Consider the following 23,816-nt stretch of genomic DNA (forward strand, 5'->3'; position numbering starts at 1 on the left):
CACATCACAAGCGGATGTACAATACTAGCAAAGACAGAATACCCCAAAAGACATGACAATGTAGCAAAAATAATACATCAACAGCTTGCCTTACAACATAAACTTATAAAACACCACGTTCCCACATACAAGTATGCACCACAAAATGTACTGGAGAACGATGAATACAAATTATACTGGAACAGAACCATTATAACAGATAAAACAACACCACATAACAAACCTGACATCATACTCACCAATAAAAAGATGAAATTAACACAACTAATCGAAATATCCATACCCAATACAACAAATATACAAAAGAAAACAGGAGAAGAAATTCAAAAATACATCCAACTGGCTGAGGAAGTCAAGGACATGTGGCATCAGGATAAAGTCGACATTATACCAATTATACTATCAACTACAGGAGTCACACCACACACTATCCGCCAGTACATCAATGCAATACAGCTACATCCAAACTTATATATACAACTACAGAAATCCGTAATTATTGATACATGTTCAATCACCCGAAAGTTCGTAAATGCAGTATAACATATACCGTACAGTTAAAAGGAAGTCACGCTTGATCAAGGTCCGCGTCACCTTCCATTTTTGACCAGACATAACGTCTGAGAAAAGAAAGAAATAATAATAATATAATACGCTGAATAGTATTACACTAATGCCAGTCTTATTAACAATGTGTTACTTTTCTTTACAAGGGAGAGAATCGCACAAACAGGAAAGCACGGCAGCAGAACAGAAGGAAACAAATCTGGGGAAGAAACTGATTAGTTCAGGATTGCGTAAAGTTAGAATATGAAAGATTGTTTCGGTTTATGAGGTTAAAGGGACCAAACTACAAGATCACCTATCCTTTCATCCAATATGTGTCAAGCTGGGAATAGTCTTCAGGAAGGAAGGACACAGATGACAAATCCTGATAAACCTAACTGTAACAGGGAATCAATAAAATCAAGAGAATGTAGCAAGCAGACGTGAGAGAGGGTAAGAGGGTGAAGGTGGATGAGTTGCTCCACACAGAAAGCATCTGCAGGCCCCCAGGTCGTGTTATTGATGGGAGACCACCCTCTGCATCCTTGAACTCGGACAAGTTGACAAAATTTCAGGAAAAAGAACAACGACGAAGACAAAACAGTAAATCAACAACAGATGTAAAAATGTAAGAAGAACCAAAAAACTCTGAAGGGCAGTAGCCAGGCTGGACCACCGTGAAACGGCACTCATGGGGCTCCTGGGTCAGAACAGGTAGCGGAAAAACCGTCCAATCCCTCAAGCAGCTGATGACGCCAATGTGCCCTAAATTACAGGGAGGAACAGAAACCCAATCAGCCACTTTGGTGTCGTCCAACAGCACCAAATGCAGCGTGTCAGCAAGTTTAAGATGTCGCCATAAGGTGGCCAAATTGGGTAATACAGTAGGACACTGTCGCATGGACACCATACCGACAGGAGTGGATCCTCACGTCACAGGATGTGACCATGGGACAGCCAAGTGTGCCCACTATGAAGCCAACAGAGAATGGTAGATTGACTGTGTGAAGCCCGAAGGGAAGACTGCTACATGGTCGTGGTCCCATTTATTGCTCACAGTTTGTTTGGAGAAACCACGACACAACAATCCTTGTTCTAAGCCTCCAACAACTGGCGGTGTAGAGTTAACCCTGGGTCCGATTCCGCTATCGTCACCCCCAAAGTCTGCATCCTGGTAGCCAACTTGGCCAACTGGTCAGCAACTTGCCTGGGGTTCAGGCAAAGTCGACCAACATCCAGCTTGATGAAGGTCAGAAAAGAGATCCTGGATAGTCACATCCAAATGGGTGTCAAGGGTAGCACTGTTAGAGAGCATCAAGACTACTTAGGAAGTCACTGTCAGTCAATAACATCTCGCTTGTGCAAGAAAGAACGTGACTGAGGGCTCTAGAGATGCACACTGATACTGCAATGAACATACTGCATCTGTTGGGAAAGGAGCGTAGTTGACGATAGAGCCATTAGTGTATACCACTTCCGAACCCGGAAATGCATTAAAGATGGCCGAATATGAAGAGTAAAACGGTAGAAATAAATAGCAGCAATGAAAGCTGTGATAGCGTTCATAGTGTGACAGCAATAGCGATTCACTGTTGAAGGAAAGGAAGATAGCTGTTACATGCAGAGGGGGGAAGCAGTGCAGATGATAAAGCTTTAATCTCCTGTGTGGTTTAGCGTCAGTCACATTTTAGTGGGTAGTTCCACCCAGAGAGAGAGAGAGAGAGAGAGAGAGAGAGAGAAATTTTTTGCATTACGCATAGGGACAGCAAGATGCAGGACTATAAGGTTATGCACAGCAGTTATGGAACGGTGATAAGTATTTTATATAGAAGGAAATATATTGAGGATATCAACTAAGAAGCCGATAAAGAAAGCGGAGTATGTAAAAATAATCAGGCCCCCTATGCAGTCGCACCCACTCCAAACGGCGCATAGGTATGCCCTTAATAAACAAACAACCCAACGTTATACACGTATATTACGAAGGAATTCACGGCTAGATCGTATTGCGTAGTAATTTCGCTATTTATCCCAAGTTGAACTACGAGGGTAAGTCAATTATTATCCTCAAAGTAGTTACAAAATTTTATTCTAATCAAATAGGAAACTTATAAGAACATCTTTTTTGACATAGTCTCCTTTTTCAACGCACTTGGCCCGTCGTTGTACAAACTTCCTGATGCCCTCATAAAAGAAGGTTCTCGGTTGAGCTGCGTGCCAGGAATGCACCACTTCTTTCACTGCTTCGTCCGACGCAAATATATGGGGGATGATCCAGTACTTCAAATTTGAGTTTCTGGAGCGTTTCAGCAGTGCGGGCAACACTATGCGGACAGGCATTGTCGTGCAACAAGACAACACCTTTTGACAGCAATTTCGCCGTTTGCTTCGAATTGCAGGCTTTAGCCTGACGGTAAGCATCTCACTGTTTATTGTTGTGCCCTTTTCTCTATAATGTTCCAGTACAGGACCTTGTGGGTCCCAAAAACCGTAAGTATCAGTTTTCCTGCGTACAGTTGGGTCTTGAACTTTTTCTTGTACGGCAAATTTGGATGTTTCCATTCCATACTCTGTCGTTTACTCTCCGGCTCGTAATGATGGATCCATGTTTCTTCACCAATAATGATCCTGTCCAAGAAGTTGTCCCCTTCGTTACCATAGCGATCCAAATGTTTTTTTTGCAGATGTCCAAGCGTGTTTGTTTATGCAACTGTGTGAGTTGTTTTGAGACCCGTCTTGCACAAAACGCAAGTCCGTTGTGGATGATTTCGTAGGCAGAACCGTGACTAATTTTCAGACGATGTGCCACTTCGTCATTAGTTAATGTTCTACCTAAGAGAATCATTTCACGTGCACGCTCAATGGTTTCTCCATTTGTGGCGGTAAACGGTCGTCCGATTCCTTCATCGTGCGTAACACTTGTGCGACCATTTCGGACTTTTTCAATCCATTCGTAGACACTTTGTTGTGGCAAAACACTGTTCCCGTACTGTACCGAAAGTCATCGATGAATTTCGGCCCCTGATACGACTTCCGACCACAAAAAACGGACCACTGAACGTTTCTCGGTGCAAATAGCGGGGCAGCCATGATTAACAGCACGGCAGCGATAACGAAACTAACCTAGCAGCATGAAAATTGCAAAGATATAACAACAAATAAACAAAGTATGCGTCATTAACGTAAAATGACAGTACTACCAAAATAAACAAAAATATAATTAAACTGCGGATAGTAATTGACTTACCCTCTTACACCATGGTAGTCCAGATTTGGCAGTACAAAAGGCAGTAATACTTTTATCTTATTGTAGAATTTTCTTAACTGCGTGTGAGCAAGAGAAAGATTGTCTGGATACTGATGCAGTTTGTTCTTCACTATCTATATTTTCATCCAAAGGTATGCTGACGTCTGTTGTTTTTCGATAGGGTCACTGGATGTCATCGTAGAGGGAATTGTTTCATAAAAATGTTGGATAACACACTGATACTGTAGAGTCCAGGCTTCCGTAAATCCAGATCATCCTTTACCGAGCCCAAAAAAGCATATATCTTTGTACGTCGCTGTAAGATTACTTTAACATAATGTTTCTTTAGTATTCTCCCTAAGTTAGACTATATGTTGCCCAAATATCGGAGGAACGACGTGGACTTTAAAACAGCTCCTTTTCCTCACTATCTTGTGATTGCTCATTAAAACTGTGCTAATTTGACGCGGGAAAGTCCGTAGTCTGAACACAGACTGTAGGTGTTCCATTTCATTTGCAAGACTGCCTCTCTCAGACAAAACGTGGAGCCGGTATATCAATTTTCGAAGGGCACCCATAATTTGTGGAGGGTGGTGGCATTTAGAGGCCTGAAAATATAGGTCCGCATGCGCTGTATCACGTTATGCATGCGTCTGCGCGCCTGAGACGGAGCAGTATTCGACAGAGTGCGCTGAACTCGAGAGACGGTAGTGACGTGGTGGTAACCTCTGCGCATGCGCCACCGCCTCAATTTTTGAGTATAAAGCTCTGACGCACACCAGCAATCTCCAAAACTTATCTGAAGGTAGCTGAATCGTTCTCAGCCAAGATACCGTGGCAAAATGGCAATATCATCTGGCTGAAATCGCGAAACCTCATGGAATACTCATTACGCCGGGAAAACTTCAAAATCATAACCGCTGGATTAGCGACACTTTTACAAGATCGGCAAACAGAATTTCGGAAGCTATGTAGAAAAGTAGTGTAACGGTTGTAAATTTTTGTACAATAAATATTTTTTCTGTATCTGTAAACGTTTGTTGTATATAACCAAACGGAACTTACTTTGTGGACTTACCTCGTATCTTTGATCTTGAACGGAAAGACTACTAAGGAAGTGAAAGTAAAAATGAGTAATTGTGAAGTTCTTGTGGGCAAGTGCGTGCCCCTTTGCGTGCAATATATCTCGAAGACATGTGAATATCGATTGTGAAAAACGGGCGCCGCTCACGCGAAAACTCGTAGCATTTACGATACTGCTCTGTATACTTTATGGTAGAGATTAGGCAGAGTCCTATTTGAGATTAGTTTCATTGAAAATAAAGTCGCACAAAATACTAGCATAATCTAACCTTGTGAGAATTCGGAACAGTATAAATACTAATGTGTTTTTTCCTCGTAAAGGTTAAAGAGGCTACTTTCTGAGATTTGTTTTTAAAAAATTCCAAAACGAAGATGCACTTAGTCTCTCAAATGTTGTTCCTTCTTTGCTATTGTTGTCGGTAACAGGCGAATATGATGCGAGTTGAAACATTCGAAATGTACATGTCCAACTTCGAGGTATATCGCACGCGTATAAACCTAAGGAATATACTTGTAAAGTTTGTCTAGTTCCCTGAGCTGAGGGGTATACACGGTGAGGGCTAGCGAAAACAAAGGCCGCTGCGTAACAAGTGATTGGCGTCCACGCAGTAGTGCCAACACGCTTGCCATTTGCGCTTCGAAGTCCTCGGTTGCTGTGCTGTAAAAAGCACGAAAGTTCTTATTTTTTAATACCAAGTTTCGTGAAAGCTTTAACCGTAAGATATGGTTCATATTTATATAAATGAATATGAAAAAACTGATAAAAGATAAATTCTTCTGAGGCACTGAAAACCATGTAAATAATTATTTTAATACTCAGAACAGATATAATCATTAAAAAGTCAATCGCAATCACTACGTGTCCACTGCGCACCGAACGTCTGCCCATTGTAGCGCCGCACACTGCAAATTGAGTTCGTTGGCAGCAGTGCCAAGAGCTACGGAACAATCCGGATTCTGCCGACGAGCTCCAGAACAACTGAGGGAGCTCAGGGAACCAAAAAAACTTTACAAGGTATGGTGACACTTGTCTCTAAAACCATGACATTAAGAACAGATATTAAAAAATAAATAAAGCTTTAAGGACTATTGAGAAGTAAATAACTAATAAATACTGTAAAAACAATACTTACGTTTTTTGGTTTTCTATGTGCTTTATACAATCTCACTCTTCTCTTCTTCTCGGTCACACAAAAATTTTCGTAATCGTATGATAAAACACGAAACCAGATAATCTAATTCGCATACGAACCTACATTTACTGTCGATGGCGCTCGATCGATGCAACACGGTGTACTCAAGTGCGTGACAAGTATGTGAATGCTTCGCGACTGATGCAGTTTCATTGTCTGGTGCCCATACCGCATGCGCAGTTGAAATAGCTCAGTTTCGGCGCTTGCTAGAAACCTTCGGCTTCGGCATGAACTTCGGCATATTTTGTCCGAAGCCGAAGGTTTGGCAGAAGGTGGCTGAAGCCGAAGCTGAATGTTCGGTCGGGCACCAATTACAGTTCGCAATTTCTCACCCACTAACACAGCTACCGTACGTTACACGTCGTCGTGTTACATTTTAAGAGTTCGGAGCCCTCTAGCGGCAGAGGGCTGTAAATATGAAGACATGAACAACAACGATGTAGAATGGTGGTAACGTTTGGTTTATTCAAACAAAAAAATTCGGAGGTATTACTTTTCACCGCGCTTTCGTGCTTTCGTTTTCATAAACAATCTGAGGTATAAGGGTATTGATTTTGCACTATATGAAAATTACAGAAATGTTTCTAAAGCACAATTGATGTTTAGGAAACTGATTTGTAGTGTTTTCTGCTTAACCTGTTTGTTTCATTTACAGTAATTTTTACTCCTGGAAATTCGTTTTTATTTACCGTCGGAAAGTGTGTGAATTACAGCGTTAAAAGGCCTAAACCAGACTTATAATTTTAAAACTTTTTGCGCGGTGGGACTCCTGGACACACCTCGGTATTTGTCATGTGACTGACAGCCTCTTCTCAAGCTATGCTGTTGCATCAATGAGTGATGCAATTTATCTCAGCGAACTGAGATATTTATTACTTCACAAATTTAACTTTTTTGTGTCACCTCTCCTTCTTTCTTCAGTAACATTTATATTATTTGAAGTTGCGCGCAATAAAACTTACAAAATACGCCGGTGTATATGAAGTGCAGTTTGATAGAAACTGATGAACACAAGTTCGTATGCGAAAACGTCAAAAGTACATGGGCTGTTGCACCGCAAAAGTTATCACACATTACCAGAACTTCACCAAATGCGCCTGCAGACTTCTAAAACGCAGATGACAAATTTCATCCTAATGCGAAAAAAAGTCGTAAATTGGCTGAAAGCCAAAAGGACACTTTATATTCAAACAGCAGAAAATAAAAGTAGAGAAGACTAGTGAGTGTGCCCCACAACACTTAACAAGTTACCGCAAGCAAAAAAATTATCCGAACTTTGGGGAAAAAAAACAATAATTCAACATACGGTATGTGAACAAGTGTTGTTTTAACATAAAAACTCAGACTGCCAAAGCAAAGAGTCCTAAACGTAAAGCTGAAGATTTGCCGAGAGCAGTTGGTGACTCTATGCAATTAGGAGCAGTTGCACAATATCTGAGTCTGTACTCTGCAAACTACTATGAAGTGCATGGCAGAGGGTACGCCACATTGTATCAGTTATTAAGGTGTTTTTTTCCGTTCCGTTCACGTACTGAGCGCGGGAAAAATGATTGTTTAAATGTGTGTGTTTGTCGTCACAATCTGTATGTGCGTGATAAGTAGGTCGTTGTCGTATATTCGTACAATGGCCTTTTAAAGCCTTTGTAAGCAAGCTTTCTCGGGATAAAATACATGTGTCTTCAGGCGTCTGCAGTTCAGTTTCTTCCTCTGACACTCTCCCAAGCGTCTAACAAACCTGTGACCTTTAGTGCTACCCTTCTCTGTATACTTCACTGCATACTTTATATCCCCTGCCAATCTTATTTGATACAGCTCCCACACACTTCAGCAGTACTCCAGAATGTGTCGCCCCAGTGATCTATAAGCAATTTGCTGTGTAGACTGCTTGAATTTTTTCAGTATTCTACTAATAAGCCAAATTCTACCATCAGATTTACTCACAACTGAGCCTAAGTGTATCATTCCATTTCATATCCCTACAAAGTACACACCCAGATATATGTAAGAGTTGACCGATTCGAACCATGACTTATTGATATTACGGTCGTGGGATACTACGTTTTTTCGTTTTGTGAAGTGCACGCTATTACATTTCTGAACTCTGAAAGAAAGTTGCCAATATAGGCACCACTTTGAAAGAAGCTGCATAAATATTCAGTTAGATCTTGAAGATTTCATACAGTACTTCATTATGGATAACAGCGTCATCTGCAAGAAGTCTGAGATTGCTGTTAATATTGTCCGCAAAGTCATTAATATACAGCATAAACAGAAAGAATCGCGACACTCTTTCTTGTGGCACAGTCGAAGTTACTTTTACATCTAACGATGACTCTCCATTCAAGATAACATGCTGCGTCATCCCTAAAAATAAAAATTAAAAAAGTCCTCAATCCAGTCACAAATTACTCTCGATACACCATTTGATTGTACTTTTGACAGTAAGCGTAGATGTGGCGCTGAGTCAAACGCTTTTCAAAAATTAAGAAATACTGCATCTGCCTGACTGCCTTGATGCATAGCTTAGAGTATGGAATGTGACGAAAGCAAAGATTCGTTTCGCGGGGCCGATGTTTTCGGAATCCATGCTGGTTGGCGTGGAGGAGGTCATTCTGTTCGACATAATTCATTATGTTCGAACTGAGAATCTGTTTTTAGATTCTATAACAAATCGATGTCAAGGACGTTGGGTAGTAATTTTGTGAATCACTTCTACCATCCTTGTAAATTGGTGTAACCTGTGCGTTCTTCCGACTACTGGACAGGGTTTTATGTTCGAAGGATCTACGATAGACTATAGTTAGAAGAGGAGCTAATTCAGCCGCAAATTCATTATAGACTCTGACAGGGGTGTCATCAGGCCCTGGAGCTTTGTTCAATTTTAACGATTTCAGCTTCTTCTCTACAACGTTGACACTGACACTTCTTTCACTCATTTTTTCAGTGGTACGAAGATTAAACTGGGGAAAATCTACAGGGTTTTTCTTTGTACAGGAACATCTGAAAATGTCTTACGCATTTCAGCTTTCGCTTTGCTACCCTCAATTTCAGTTTCTGTCTCATTCACAAGTGACTGGATACTAAGATTGATGCCACCATCAGCCTTTACATACTTGCAGAATTTCGTTGGGTTTTGTGAAAGGTCATTTGACTATATTGTGGTACTGTAGTCATTGAGGGCTTCACGCATTGCTCTCTTGACAGCCAAACGCGTTTCATTCAGCATCTCTCTATCTTTAGCCCTATGCTTTGTTTTACATCTATTATGCAGTAGTATCGGTTTCTTTAGACATTTCTTTATAAATGGTTCAAATGGCTCTGAGCACTATGGGACTTAACTTCTGAGGTCGTCAGTCCCCTAGAACTTAGAAGTACGTAAACCTAACTAGCCTAAGGACGTCACACACATCCATGCCCGAGGCAGGATGCGAACCTGCGACCGTAGCGGTCGCGCGGTTCCAGACTGTAGTGCCTAGAACCGCTCGGCCACTTCGGCCGGTACATTTAGTTATAGCCCCATGTCTTGTTTTATACCTGTTATGCAGTAGTCTGTTTCTTTACGGTGATTTAATGCAATGGAGAGTCCATCCTATTATAAACTGTTCTATTGGTTACATATCTGTCCAGTGCATGGTCAGCTATTTTGTTAAACTTGAGCCATGGTTTCTCCTCATACTCTTGTACTGTGCTGAAAGTTTCCAGTTTCTCATTGGGATACGACACTACTTCTTTTTTACCCAGTTTACTGAAGATATGTATCTTTCTACCTATTTGAGTTGTCCTGTGTGCTTTGATAATCATTGCTGCCCCAGTTGCGGTGTGGTCTCTGATACCAGTTTCGATGTCGACATTCTCAAAGAGGTCAGGTTTGTTTATTGCCATTATATCTAATAGATTTCCATCATGAGTGGGGTTCCGAACTACCTGTTTCCAGTGAATTCATTTAGTAATGCTTCAAAAGATGTCTTATCACGCCCACCACTAACGAAACCATGATTTTCCAACTTGATTGTAGCATGATTAAAGTCTCCACTGATGATTACAGTGTGACTGGTGAACTTACGCGCAAGCAAACGTAAGCTTTCGCTAAAATTTTCGGTTACATCGGGAGGAGACTCTGGTGGACGATAGAGGGATCCAGCTCCAATTTTAAGCCCATGCTGATACGGAGGCTTACCCAAACAGTCTTGCATGCAGCTTCAGTTTCTATCTTGGTGGGTATGAGGTTCTTGTCCGCTACCACAAATACACCACCTCTATTTCCCATTAGCCTATCCTTTCGATAAACACGTAAATTTTCTCCAAAAATCTCATAGCTATCAATTTCAAGTTTGAACCAGCTTTCTGTATCTAGCATTAAGCGAGCTTCACTGCTTTTAAGGAGCGCTTCAAACTCTGGTAATTCATTGCGAATGTTTGACAGTTAACTACAAGGATTTTATTACTATCGCTTGTTGGGGACATTTTTTTTGGACCTTACTCTTATATTTCTGCGTCTCCTACAGCTGTCATTATCTGGACTAGATGGCGATTTGCCAAATCTAAAAAACCCTTGTGTGCACACCACACGCCAGTCAGCTACTTGTGTAGCAGCCTCTGATGTGTAGTGCATACCTGACCCGTTTAGGGTGACCCTACAGATCGCAACTCTTTGCAGCCCTTTGGCTCAGATCCAGAAAGGCGCAGCCTAGCTTGTCACAGAATCCTCGAAGACTCTGATTCAGTCATTCCACTCGACACGGAACCAAAGGGCTACGATCAATTCTGCAAATTTTAAGCTTCGTTAAATTCCATGCGCAAAATCGGCCTTCTCTGCCAATCGCTGGAATACTCCAAGTATGCCTGCAGAGACCAGATGACAGGCATTATTTGTTCCAGCGTGTGCCATAATATGCTGTTGATTTCACTCTGTGCCCTTAATGGTTGCCGGAATAGTCTCTTCGACATGCTGAATGAGGCCCCCAGACATACAGATTGAGTGCACCTGGTGGTCCTTTCTCTCTCTCTCTCTCTCTCTCTCTCTCTCTCTCCTGTCATTTCCCGAAGGGTTACCATTATTGGTCATACGTTTGAACTGCCGACGGTTAATAGACCCCTGCCCTTCCAGCGTTGCCTTTTCTTGACGTGGGCAAAGTATGTTTCCCAAAAACAGGTGGCCCGCATCTCGTGGTCGTGCGGTAGCGTTCTCGCTTCCCACGCCCGGGTTCCCGGGTTCGATTCCAGGCGGGGTCAGGGATTTTCTCTGCCTCTTGATGGCTGGGTGTTGTGTGCTGTCCTTAGGTTAGTTAGGTTTAAGTAGTTCTAAGTTCTAGGGGACTGATGGCCATAGATGTTAAGTCCCATAGTGCTCAGAGCCATTTGAAACATTTGAACCAAAAACAGGTGAAGTGAGTCCCACTGGTTCAGTTTCATTGAAAGACAGCAACTTATACTTGTTGCTTAGGGAGATCAGTATAAGACCCGGAGACCTCCCTGGTCCCTCTCTACCACGTACTGGACGCCTAGGTCTACCGTTGACACGCCACGTGCAGTGACTTTTGAACATATCACTACTGGAGTCAGGGTATCATGCTGCTGGCCATCTTCTTCATTGAAACCGAGATTTCTAAAACAACCTAAATGGAAGAAATATTTGCACATAGTTTCTGTGTAAATTGTTTGTAATGGATTTTCCTAAAATTTCAAATTATTCAGTTCAATGATAGAGTTCATTACAGAAGTTCACTTCTTGTTTATTAATGTATGGTCCTCTATTTTTATGGCTCTGACAAAGCGTGTTTCAAAGAGGACTTTACAACTTTGAAAATTCATATAAATTAATTCGTAGTACCTACAGAGAAGAGTGTAGTGTCAATTTGTTGGGAAATACATCATGTTTTGTCTCGCGTAGTTTGCTACTGCTGAATCACACCGTAAGGCGCGCTAGCGGCAGTTGCGTTAAAGATGGTTGCCTTCACTGGACGCAAGTGTGCTATCTGTGTGTTTGGGTTTGAAGAGTCGAAGTCGGCGACAACAGTTCAGCGTAATTTCCTTGGTAGCTACGCTAAAGATCCTCCTAAACTGAACGGTTATTGTGCATTGTGTACGCCCCCTTTCTTCCCTGAGAGAACCATCAGCAAGATAGTGTACCTGGATATGTTACAACAATTTTTGATACCAATTTGTGCAAGATAGTGCACCACCGCACTACCTGGCTGGCGTCCGTGATTTTCTCAGTGACCGCTTTCCAGGTCAATGGATTGGCCCTGATGCGCCAATTGCATGGCCCCCACGTTCCCCATACTTCACACCACCCGATTTTTTTGGTGGGGATTCATCAAGGATATCGTGTTTGTACGTCCTGTGCCGGCTTCTTTATCTGAATTTAGAGTAAGAATTTACAACACCACTGAGCAAATTACACGTGCAATGCTACAGCGATTTTGGGAAGAAATTAATTTTCGATGGGATGTGTGCGCAGGATAACCAGCGGAAGCCACATACTACATCTTTAGTTTTAAGATAAAAAAAACCTTGATGTGTTTCCCTACAAAATAATATTAAATCCAGCTGTGTCCACATTTCCCATGATCACGTTTCGCTCCTCGTACTACCTTGTTGGCAGCAGTCGGCCAGTCGGAAAAGACCTAGAGACTAATCCATGAGTGGTGTTTACGTTTTTACGTCGTGCCTTTATGAAAGTCATCTGGCTATGTTAAATCGTAATCTTTTCTGATTTATACTATTCTGTAATCGAAATCAGTAGGGCGTTACTGTTTTTTATACACTTTCAATGCGGCAAAGGCATTGTAGCAAGCGGTATACACTGATCAACCAAAACGCTACGCCTACCGACCTACTATCTATATAAATCCGTCCAGACGATAGCAGCGTTACCTGGTGAAGAATGACTGCTAGTGAGACACATGCATAGTGCATATAGTCTCAGTGAGCTTGGTGTCCATATGTGTAAAGGGGATGGCGCGCGATCTATCTTTGTTTGACCGAGGGTAGATTTGATGGCCCTGAGACTCAGCACTCAGAAACAGCATGACTTGTGTGTTCTAGCAGCGCTGTGGTGAATGTGGCAAAACTACGGTGAAACCACATCGACACGTCGTGGGGTAGGGCGACCACTCCCCATTATCGATGTAGAGGAGGAACCAACATCAGACTTTAATACAGGGCAGAGTACAAGTTTATGTAAACACCCAGTGCACCGAACATACAAAGGTGGGCCTCCGCAGGCGACGACCAATTCATGTGCCAGTGTTAACATCACGACATTGGCAGCTACGACTGAAATGGGCACGAGACCATCGGCACTGGACGTTGGCGCAGTGGCAGAGCGTTGCATGGTCTGATGAATCCCCATAGCTTAATCATCATGCCGATAGGAGGGTGCGAATCCGTAGTCTTCCAGGGAAATAGCGCCACGATACCTGTACTGTGGCATGGGGACAAGCTGGCGGTGACTCCATTATGCTCTGGCGAACATTCATGTGGGCATCCATGGGTTCAGTGGAGCGCATGCCAGGCACTATGACGGCCAAGGAGTATCGTACGCTGTTTGCAGACCACGTACACCCCTTCATGACGATCATGTTTCCCGACGACAAAGGCATTCTTAAACAAGATAATACGCCATATGACAAGGCCAGTGTGATGGAGTGGTTCGAGGAACGCAGTGGCTAATTCCAGTTGATGTGCTGGTCCCCTAACAACTCGCCAGATCTGAACCCGATCGAACACACAAGGTACGTGATTGAACATGGCGTCAGAGTTCATAGCCTCCCCCGACCCCGCCCCCCCCCCCCCCCCCCCGGAATTTACGGGATTTAGGTGACGTTTGTGCAAATATGGTGCCACCTCCCTCCAGCGACCTACCAAGGCCTCATTGCTTCCATGCCACCATGCATCACTGTCGTTATCTGTACCAAAGGTGGACATACCAGCTTTAGGTAGGTGTTATAATGTTCTGCCTAATCTTTGTAAAATTTAATACGGGCTTTTGCAGAACAATGCACTCTCCCTGTAGAGACCGTGCAACTTAAGTTAAGCAAATAACAACTCGCACAGGAGTATAGCTACCAGTAATCGTTCTTTGGAGGCTTCATCCGCTTATTGTACGGAAAGAAATCTAAGATATTGTGAAATAAAGTATACAGAATGAATTTTCACTCAGTAGCGGAGTTCACATCGATTTGAAACTTCCTGGTAGATTAAAGCTGAACTCCTTAGTAAAAATTTGGAATATCATAGTTTACTACGGTGGCTTATAACAATACACCCATTAAGGTTTTTACAATACTTTACTAACAAAATAAATATAATTCCTTCTGAAAACAAGAACGATTTTGGTTAGTTACAAAAAATCATTACGAAAAAAGCAGACTCTCTCCCAAGAAAACAAAAACAGTGAAAATCATTATCTCGTGATGATGATATCAGTCTTTAGTAGTGAGTATGCCCTTCCCGCACACGGATGAGGTCTTCCACTGTGTGAGGAATACTTTGATGACACCGTCAAATTTATCTCTGGGTTTGAGGTCCCACTCCTCAATGGCAGCTTCAGTAAGGTCCTGAAGATTGTCGGGCGGATTCAGACGGTGTGCAGTGGCCACCTTCAACAGGTCCCATGCATGATCAATTTCATTCATGTCTGGAGACTGTGCCGGTCAATGCATTCGATTCATTTTGCATCATAAAAGATACCGAACACTGCTAGAGTACTGTGCTGTCTTGCATTGTCATCGACTAGGATGACGTTGTCGCCGACCTCGCATCTGTAGGGGCTTACAATCGCTTGCAGGACGTCTTGGATGTGTCGAGAACCAGTTAGACTGCCGCAGATGGAAGTTAGAGGCGTCCGCCCCCTGTCATTGTTGCGCCCAGAACATTACACTTCTACGTACAAAAGGATAGACTTCCTGAACGTTTCGGCGTTCTTGCTGTCGTGTAGCGTTTCTCCAAACCCTAAACGCCTAGTGCCCAGTCGAAGACCAATCCTGGTCTCGTCAGCAAACATGACATTAGTCCAAGAACCCAGGTGCCGTCCGGGGTGGCCGAGCGGTTCTAGGCGCTACAGTTTGGGACCGCGCAACCGCTACGGTCGCAGATTCGAATCCTGCCTCGGGCATGGATGTGTGTGATGTCCTTAGGTTAGCTAGGTTTAAGTAGTTCTAAGTTCTAGGGGACTGATGACCTCAGAAGTTGAGTCCCATAGTGCTCAGAGCCATTTGAACCAAGAACCCAGGTCCTTCGAGTGTGTCGGTTCCGTTGGTTCATTGCAAACTTCTGATTGATCTTCTGGAACGAAGACCACCCTGATGCAATCTTCTACGCACTGTTTGGTCTGAGATACGAATCCCTACTGCCATTGGAAGTGATTTACAATATTTCAGGCAGTTGACGTTGGGCGCCTGCGAGTCAACAGTTGTAGGAAACAGTCCTGGTGTTGTCATAAGAGGACGACCACTGCGAGGTCAGTCGTTCACATTTCCCTTCTCTCCGTACTTTCTCCACGCCTTAGGCACACCATTTTGAGAGACATATAACCGATCGGCAACATCTTGCTGTGTATGACTTGCTGAATGTTAGGCCACTATCAAAGTGTTGTCTGGCTCTGCGTGGCATGGTAATGCAGTGCTGAACGCAAACTGAATGAGGCTGTTGTTGATGCTGGACTGCTTGCGGTGTGCTGCTGCGACAGCTACATATTTACATGACTGGGAAAGAGTCACAAGCTTGCCATCAGTGAACACTGTCCAGTATATGGGCTCTAACTGGGGATAATGCATGAAGTGCTTAGGTCAGTGAGACTTCTAGTATTGTAGACTACATTTTACCATAGTATTCCAAGCTTTTGTTGCGTAGTGTATGTGCCGAAACTGAACACAAGTGCGAAACCTTTGCTTTTGCAAGCTAATGTCATAATGTCAGGACGAATGTACGCCTTGTCATATGCTGTATGGTTTTGTGTCCTTCGTAGAATTTAAGTTTCCCTTGTTGGAGCAGATTAAATTTTCACTCTCTTTGGAATAACGGCCATTGTTTTTCGTACATGCTCACCGAATCTTTTCACGAGGAGTGGACGGAAAATCGACATACCTGCTTGATTTTCATTTATATTATGCACTTCATTTACGTCTTGCTTGTTTATGCTCACCTGCTTTAAGCTTGGTGCGCCGTTCCTGATATGTGTGTTATGTTAACTGATTTTGCTTAATTGCAGCGAAGTCGTCTTAAAGAATAATCTGCTTTTCTTTCTCTTATAGTTACACATTTGTGTGTCAGAAATACTTTAAGAGTACCTTAATCGGTTTTTTTATGGACCATGGCCATCCTGGCAGGCTCGTTGCTGATTTGGAACCGTGTTATGCTGTGTTGCAGGCTCCAGCGATCGACATGAGTTCCAGGCTGAAACGCGCATGCTGCTGGATATCGTCGCTAAGTCGCTGTATTCGGACAAGGAGGTGAGGGCTCGCGCCTTTCCCTGTGAGCTTGCCACACTGCAAGGTCTGCTAACAATGCTTTGCAGTAGAGTCCCAATGAACTTGCCTTTTCCGAAATAAGGGTTATGTTCAAAGTCTGTTCTTGTTGTAGGATGCTACTCATCATATCATTTTCCAAGTACAAGTATTTTCAGGCATCTGGCCCTATTCATTGTTATGAACTAGTGAGGGCTCCTGATCGTATGTACACTAGTGAGAAATGAAAAATGCATACAAAACGCTCGATATTATTTTCAGTTACAGGTGGAGAATCTCTAGATTTTTTAATCGTGCATGAAATTTGTCCAAACCCTTGTTCTGAACGGTACCTGAAGTAATTTCTGGCCATCTACTACACGTCTTCAGGTCCTTGTTCGCGCCCCTTACACGTAAAATGTACGAAGTATCTTTGCTAACTTGCGTTATCATGAAGGGCACAGCATTGCGTCACTTCAGCAACCGCGCTATTTACGACGACTATAGTCACAGACATTAGATATGGATATGGTAATAACTCTGATCTCTTATTGGGTCGTGGGTGGCCGATTCCGTAGGTATAAAGTTAGTGTCACTATCGGGAATGTGGACGCCGTGAAGTACGATCCGAAATCGTGTTCTCTTATTCACAAACTCGCTGGTTGCTCGGCTTTTTATTTATCCCAGTCTTAGAGTAGAGAAGAAAGACGTACATTTAAACACTTTTTCGACTGTTTCACATGTCAGCCCCACCACACCACGTCCTTTTTCACTTCCTCCTCCCTATTGATCCCCTCCTACCCTTCTGTCTGTCCATCTCCTCCCCGTTCTCTGTCAATCTCCAGCTCCTCATCTCTCTGCCCATCTCCTCCTCCCCCTCTCGCTATTCATCTCCTCCTCCCCTCCCTCTGTCCATCTCTCCATCCCCTCCCTCTGTCCATCCCCTCCCACTCTCTCTGCACATCTTATTCTCTCCCCGTCTTTCTGTCCATCACCTGTGTTACCGTTTCTAAATCCACTCTCGCCCCATTGGGAGGTAGGTGGTTCTTAATCTCCACAGTGCTCATTTCCAGATATGATATGTGTACGGATACCCCCTGCTTTGAATGTCTTTGCTCGGCGTTTCCAAACCAGCGAGACTGTTGGGTTATGATTTCGCACGAGCGGAAGCTAACGACCACGTGCTTCAGCGCGCCTGATTTAACTGTCTCAGGTTTTACCTTAAACTATGGTTTCCACTGTCTACAGAGGCTGCTAACGCGGGCCAGCCGGACAGTTTCTGGGATGGAATTATATTCGGTAAGACCCACAGAAAGAGCCTCTGCGTTTCTACTGTGTACTCACCCGTATTAGTTCGTGCTTCTAGTTTCGCCCTGAGATTTCTCCCACATTAACACTGACGGCTGCAGTCACAGGTCACGACAGACCTTCCGTCATAAGCAAGTTTACGCTAGATCGTGACGGAAAACTGGCGTACACTGGATCAGGCCGTAGCGCAGGACTACCGTCCGTCGATGTAACGCCGAAACGCTCTTGGTGGGTATCCTTCACGTGGCTTTTCTGTGATGATGGTTCCATTATGTTGACCAGTGCGAATATCGCCCGTTGCATTACAACGAAAAATGATTCACGTTATTTGGAAATGGCATCCAGCGTGCAACGACCGTAAGTACTGTTTGTGTACATATTAGTATATAAATTGAAACGAAGAAAGAGCTCCTGAAATTCCGTGCCGAAAGAAACAATAAAGACCGAGTTAAACCTTGGGTAAATGTATTTTATCGCTCATAAGGTTGTGCATAACATTTTCTTGTCACGCCTAAGTCGTGTGAATCCAGTACTAATATCGGATCTACGAGCAGCAAGTTGCTCAGTAATTAGGAAGTGTGTCGAACTCTAGGGGTTCTGCCATTAGCAGTGAATGTTAATGTACTACTCATTGAGTAAAAGCTCTTAGACACGAGCAAGTCTCCCTTAGCCTTAGTTCAACTATTACGTACCACCTCAGATTTATCGGGGATAAAGTGTAAGAGCTCTTAATCCATATATGTTTAAAAGACAAGTTTGTCAGGGTAATAGGACTACCTCTGCAATATGTAACCGTGAAACATGGACGTCATTCTTCCGAAATATTTCATTTACGAGTCCCAAGTTGCAGTCGCTATTCATCAATAGAATTTCGATGTGCGTCTGTTATACGCCTGGAATTTTTTCAGGCCACAATAAAACTTCGGTTTTTGATAGCTGATCGGTGCATAACAAGAATATGGTAATTAGAGGCAATGGTAATGCGATGATGGAGACTCTTCAAAAGGAACAAGATCCAGAGAAAATAAAATTAAAGCATCCTTAGGAAGTGTGGTGCAGGGTAACTCTTCAAGTAAAATCAAAGAAAGAAGTTGCATCACAAGATTTTCATCACGAACTATTTTCATCGAGAAGTATAGGGAAGAAAAAGGTGTAAATCGATGGAGAATATATTTCAAAAAGACGGTTGTTACAAGGACTTTTGCAAAATGCAAACTTTGACTGCCATAAAAGCTAAAATTACTAAAATTTTCCGGGATATCAGGCCATGGTCTTCTGGGATCTCGTAGGTAACGCATCGTTTCGTCGGCGTGTGTGGAGAATATCTTCAGGGGGGATCGTGAGTTCCACGTCGGTATGGCGCCCGTGGCGGCTGGCCATTGACTCAGTGCGAGTCATCGTGTGCTCTGGACCAACATCGAAGCCACGATCCCCCTGAAGATGTCTTTCCACAGACGGGGACGAGGCGTGGGTTATCTCTAAGAGATCCCAGAAGACTACAACATAGTAGCCAGGACAGTTTTAGTAATTTTAATTACAAGGACTACTGAAATGTGAAAAACAAAGTTGAAATAAAAAAAAACATTCTTTCAGCGGTAAAAATGCATTAGCTCAATACTGAATACTATTTGTCGGACGTTGAACCAAGCGCGGGCGCGGATTCCGTTCTTGTTTTCCGTTTAATTATCTCGTCTTCGACGCCACCTTAATCCCAATCATACTTTCTTCCTCGCCCTTTTTTAAGTTCCATGGATGTTTGGAACGACATTTGGAAAGATTCAGAAGGTCGTTACAATTCAAGCCCTCCCATTTCTTTCTAGGAAGCATCCGCAAGCTTGTGAACAGAACGTATGGCGACGCTGTCCAGAAATGATGTACGAATGATTTTTATAAATGCCATTGCAAGAAAACGTAATGAAATTTATATCAAGTAATAACTCCCCAGGTATATTGTCTTCAACGAGCTTGTAAATCAGATACATAGAAAATCCATTTTTTGTTACATTATGTCTCTACGTATTCCAGCATTCGTGGATCAACGAAACATTTTTCGTCATTCACTTGGCTACTGAAGTCACGGCAGCAGCACTGTAAAAGGGCATCGATGATGATAAAATATCACCGATAATCAACGTTGTTTTGATTTAAACACACCGGAGAAATTTCCGTTCTACGATCTCCGGTAAGCTGTGTGTGGCGGTCGCCCTGACGAAGATAGGCCAGCCAGCCTGCCCCTGCTTCCCTCTGATTTCGACCAACTTCAGCATACGAGTCGGAGGACACGCAAAAGTAACTCACGTTTTCAGGAAAACCAGATGTTAAACATTACGACGCACTATGTATTTCGTACAAACTGGGATCTGTAGTGGTTACCAAAACGTATGCTTGATAAGTTAGCACTATCATTATTCATGAGAAATAAAAGAAATATAAATTTTTATTCGCCGGTTGCCGAAATGCAAGGGAATTACGACATGGTTTAACGGGATGATGAAGGCCAAATTATCAACGAAATCGTCAACTAATGTTGCTAACCTGGGTTTGACTCTCAAGTGCAAACTATGTGTTTTGCGTTTTTCTACCGTATCCTTTCGAAACGAGAGTAGCTTTTGCACATACACGCTCCTGCAAACTGTGAAGTCAATGTATATGCTACCTTTAACGTGTTTTGGTAGTTAAGTGTACTTTGATGTTCATTTTTAATTAAAGTATGATGTTTTCACTGCCTGTAGCAATCAGCAAAAAACTGTAGCAATTTGGAAGAGGATGGTTTTTTTTGGAAGGGGGGGGGGAGGTTGAGGGTCAATAATCACGTAACATTTTCGTCACTGCTCCATTTTTACGTTTCCTCAGAAGATAATATTTTTTGTACGGAAGGGAAAACAAACAAGAATAGAAACAGTCTACACAGGAAACGGACCCATTTCGTCGAAGTTCGCAGGCAGTCCCGTCGATCAACCAACAACCACCTTCATTTAGTGTTATGTTGATTCCACACGGTCTGAGTTGGATTCCGTGTCATGACCTTTGACCTCCTTCTTTCCGTATGGGGAAGTTGTAAATAAAGATACTTCTGAGAGACAGAGGTAATCAGAATAGGCGACGTGTAGCCTGTTCTTACAAGTGGGGCAGTGTGCGTCCTGTGGTCGCAACGGTGTGCTCGGTTCCGAGCCGGAAGCGCCGTGTTTGCCCTGTGGGCAGCGGACGTTGGGTGCGACACGACGCGAAGGGGCACCACCTCCGGCCTTGCAGCGTATTGATCCCCTGCTCACACGCGCACGCACGCCGCAGCAGCTTAGTCAACACGCATCCCTGTTCTTCAGGTGCATTGGCTGGTGGTCTGTCGGAAAGGTACAACTGCAGGCCAAGTGGATCCTGAATTGCAACGCTCGTGTTAGCGAGTCCTTCGCAGCGATTGTATTCTTTTCAAGGCCACACCGGCGCCCTGCGTCGTGCCGAACTGGCAAGTTCCTGAACTTCACGCGGCCATTCGCAGTGTTCGCGAGGCGCTCTTTTTTTAATTTCGCGTCTTATGCAGCCGGCTACCTGCTAGAATACTGCTGAAATGAGACGTTCCCACGCATATTGAGATCGGTCAGCCGTCGCGTCCGTGGACTGCAGTCTTTACCACTTGAACCTCTGTACTTGTCTGTAGGCGGCAGTAATTTTTTTCTGGTGGTATTGTTAGCAATTCAGTACTGGGGTTGCGGTGGAGCTGCGCGAGATGAAAGTAGGACTTCTGCCATGGAAAAGATAGAAATCGGAGCTTATGTATTTAAGAAAAGTGCAAGTAAACTCGTGAAGACTAGCACGACCCGTCCTCACAGCGTTACTTCCCCCAGTACCTCGTCTCCTGCCTCCCCAACTACAAAGGAACTGGCGAGACTAGCACTCGAGGAAGAAAGGATATTGCGGAGATATGGCTTAGCTACAGCCTGGGGGATGTTTCTAGAATGAATTTTCACTCAGCAGTTGAATGTGCGCTGATATTAAACTTCCTGTCAGATTAAAACTGTTCTCCGGACGGACACTCGATCTCGGGAAAGCTCTTAAAAGGCAAAGGTACCGAGTTCGAGTCTCCGTCCGACGAACTGTTTTAATCTGCCAGGAAGTTTCATATCAGCGCACACTCCACGACAAAGGGGAAATTTGTTCTGGAGCTCTCAACTTGTTAACCTGAAACATGTAGAGAAGACAAATTTTTTTGATCGTTATTCGTACAATTACTTTTATAAAAACACTGTGCGTTAATTTGACGATAGATTCAATTAAACTAAACAGTTAAAATGTAAATGCTTTACTTAGTCCCCATTCCAGTTTTTTTAAGTACGAAGCAAATTTCCCCTTATGGAAAAACAAGTTGTTTCTGGAGTTCGCCAATGCCGCAAGGCATAGAGGTGGTGGTAGATTATCTTGTAACGAAGCCGCTTTCCCCGCAACCACTCCAAAAAAAGATGGTCGCACCTTATCCACCAGGTGGCTTAACGTTCGCGTATCGATGCCATTGTTTCAACAGGAAATGTCAGGTGAAGTGTTTGACACTGTATTGCTGCTGCTATTACTACTACTACCACTACTACTAGTAGTAGTAGTAATAATAAACATTTGTCGTCATTTTTTCGTAAGACATACTACAAAATCTTTGACATTAGCTGAAACTTCTTACCCGAAGTTCGTGGTTTTTCCTGTGTGTACGGTCGGTAAGTACCACGGCAACTGCGTTCCATTTAATGACCCATGTAATACACCATTTTCAGTCGAAACGTAATAATGCACCCTTCCTTGCCACATTAAAGTTAGTTCAGCTTACTGGAATGTGTAGACTAGGGTACAGCGAAGAACGGCTGCATAATACTTGTTATCATCCTTGTACGTTCTGGTTCGACGTCACATCAGATTCCTTCATTGTCACTTCTGCCAATGGTGAGAGCCCTGTTTTCGAACGTAAGTTCTGTCTACAGCAATTCGTTAACGATAGAATATGTAATTGTCCAGTTTTGAGGTTTGTAGCTAAAGCAGTTAGCAATGGTGCTCTGTAAGCGTCTACATTAGCCTGCTAGAATGCCCCATCATTATGTAAGCACGTAACCTGCGTGTACACTTCCACGAGCTCTTCAAACAGTCATCATAATGCCCATCCCCAATCCTTAAAAAGTGGGAAAACATTAATACTTTCTTTGTCTGTCTACTACCTATGTCTTACTTGAACGTCGCATATAAAAATTTTAATTTTGTAGTATCTGTCGTAAACCCACACCTAATGGCCATCGGAAGACCGTGAAAAACCTGCTTAGCGAATTATTATTGATTCCTACTACTTGAGATCGTGGTTTACCAGCAAAATCAGCATAGAAATGGGCATCAAGGAAAGAAGAGCAGAGGGAATGAAACGCATGTGTTCTCTCGGCGAGACGCTCGGCTCAGAATCAGTACAGCGAGCACAAAGGTGAGAATATGTGACAGTGATACGCCCAGCGGTTATGTACGGTTCAGAAATATGGAGCGTGACTAAACGAGAAAAGGAAAAGCTTTCCATATTTGGAGGAAGACATATGAACCGATCTTAAATAAAGGAGACTGGACGAGGAGGAGGAAGAACAATGCTCAGAAGCTGAAGAACAAAAGAAGTCCAGTGGGCAGGTCATATAACTCGTGTGACAGAATGAAAAACGGGTGAAGAAAGCACATGATGGGAAACAAAACTCCAGAGACCCCATCGGACGACCAAGGCAGCGCTGAATGGACGACCTGGCGAAGGACCTGCCAGCCCTGGGGTCTGAAGACAGCTGGAGGAACCAAGCACCAAACAGAAAGGAATGGAGGCAGTTTGTGGAAGCAGCACCTGGTCTGCAAGGCCTTGACCGTTGGATATGTATATTTGCGGAGAATGTTCCAAGACTCCGGCTCAAGGAAGTAATAGTCTTCCTTGTAACGAATATGCTGCTGTGGCACCAGTGATTTTCATCTGTGAAGGAAAGTTAAGAAGACGGC

General features: G+C 43.3%; 1 protein-coding gene across 1 annotated transcript in view; it reads left to right on the top strand.

Moving 5' to 3' along the window:
- LOC124804640 (heat shock protein 75 kDa, mitochondrial) overlaps window positions 1–23,816 on the top strand; it is a 352,899-nt gene that overhangs the window by 104,351 nt on the left and 224,732 nt on the right. The window contains exon 3 of the mRNA XM_047264860.1: window positions 16,441–16,523. Within this exon, the coding sequence (XP_047120816.1) occupies window positions 16,441–16,523 (83 nt within the window). The remainder of the gene's footprint in view (window positions 1–16,440; window positions 16,524–23,816) is intronic.

This window comes from Schistocerca piceifrons, chromosome 7 (genome assembly GCF_021461385.2).
Source record: "Schistocerca piceifrons isolate TAMUIC-IGC-003096 chromosome 7, iqSchPice1.1, whole genome shotgun sequence".
NCBI lineage: Eukaryota > Metazoa > Arthropoda > Insecta > Orthoptera > Acrididae > Schistocerca > Schistocerca piceifrons.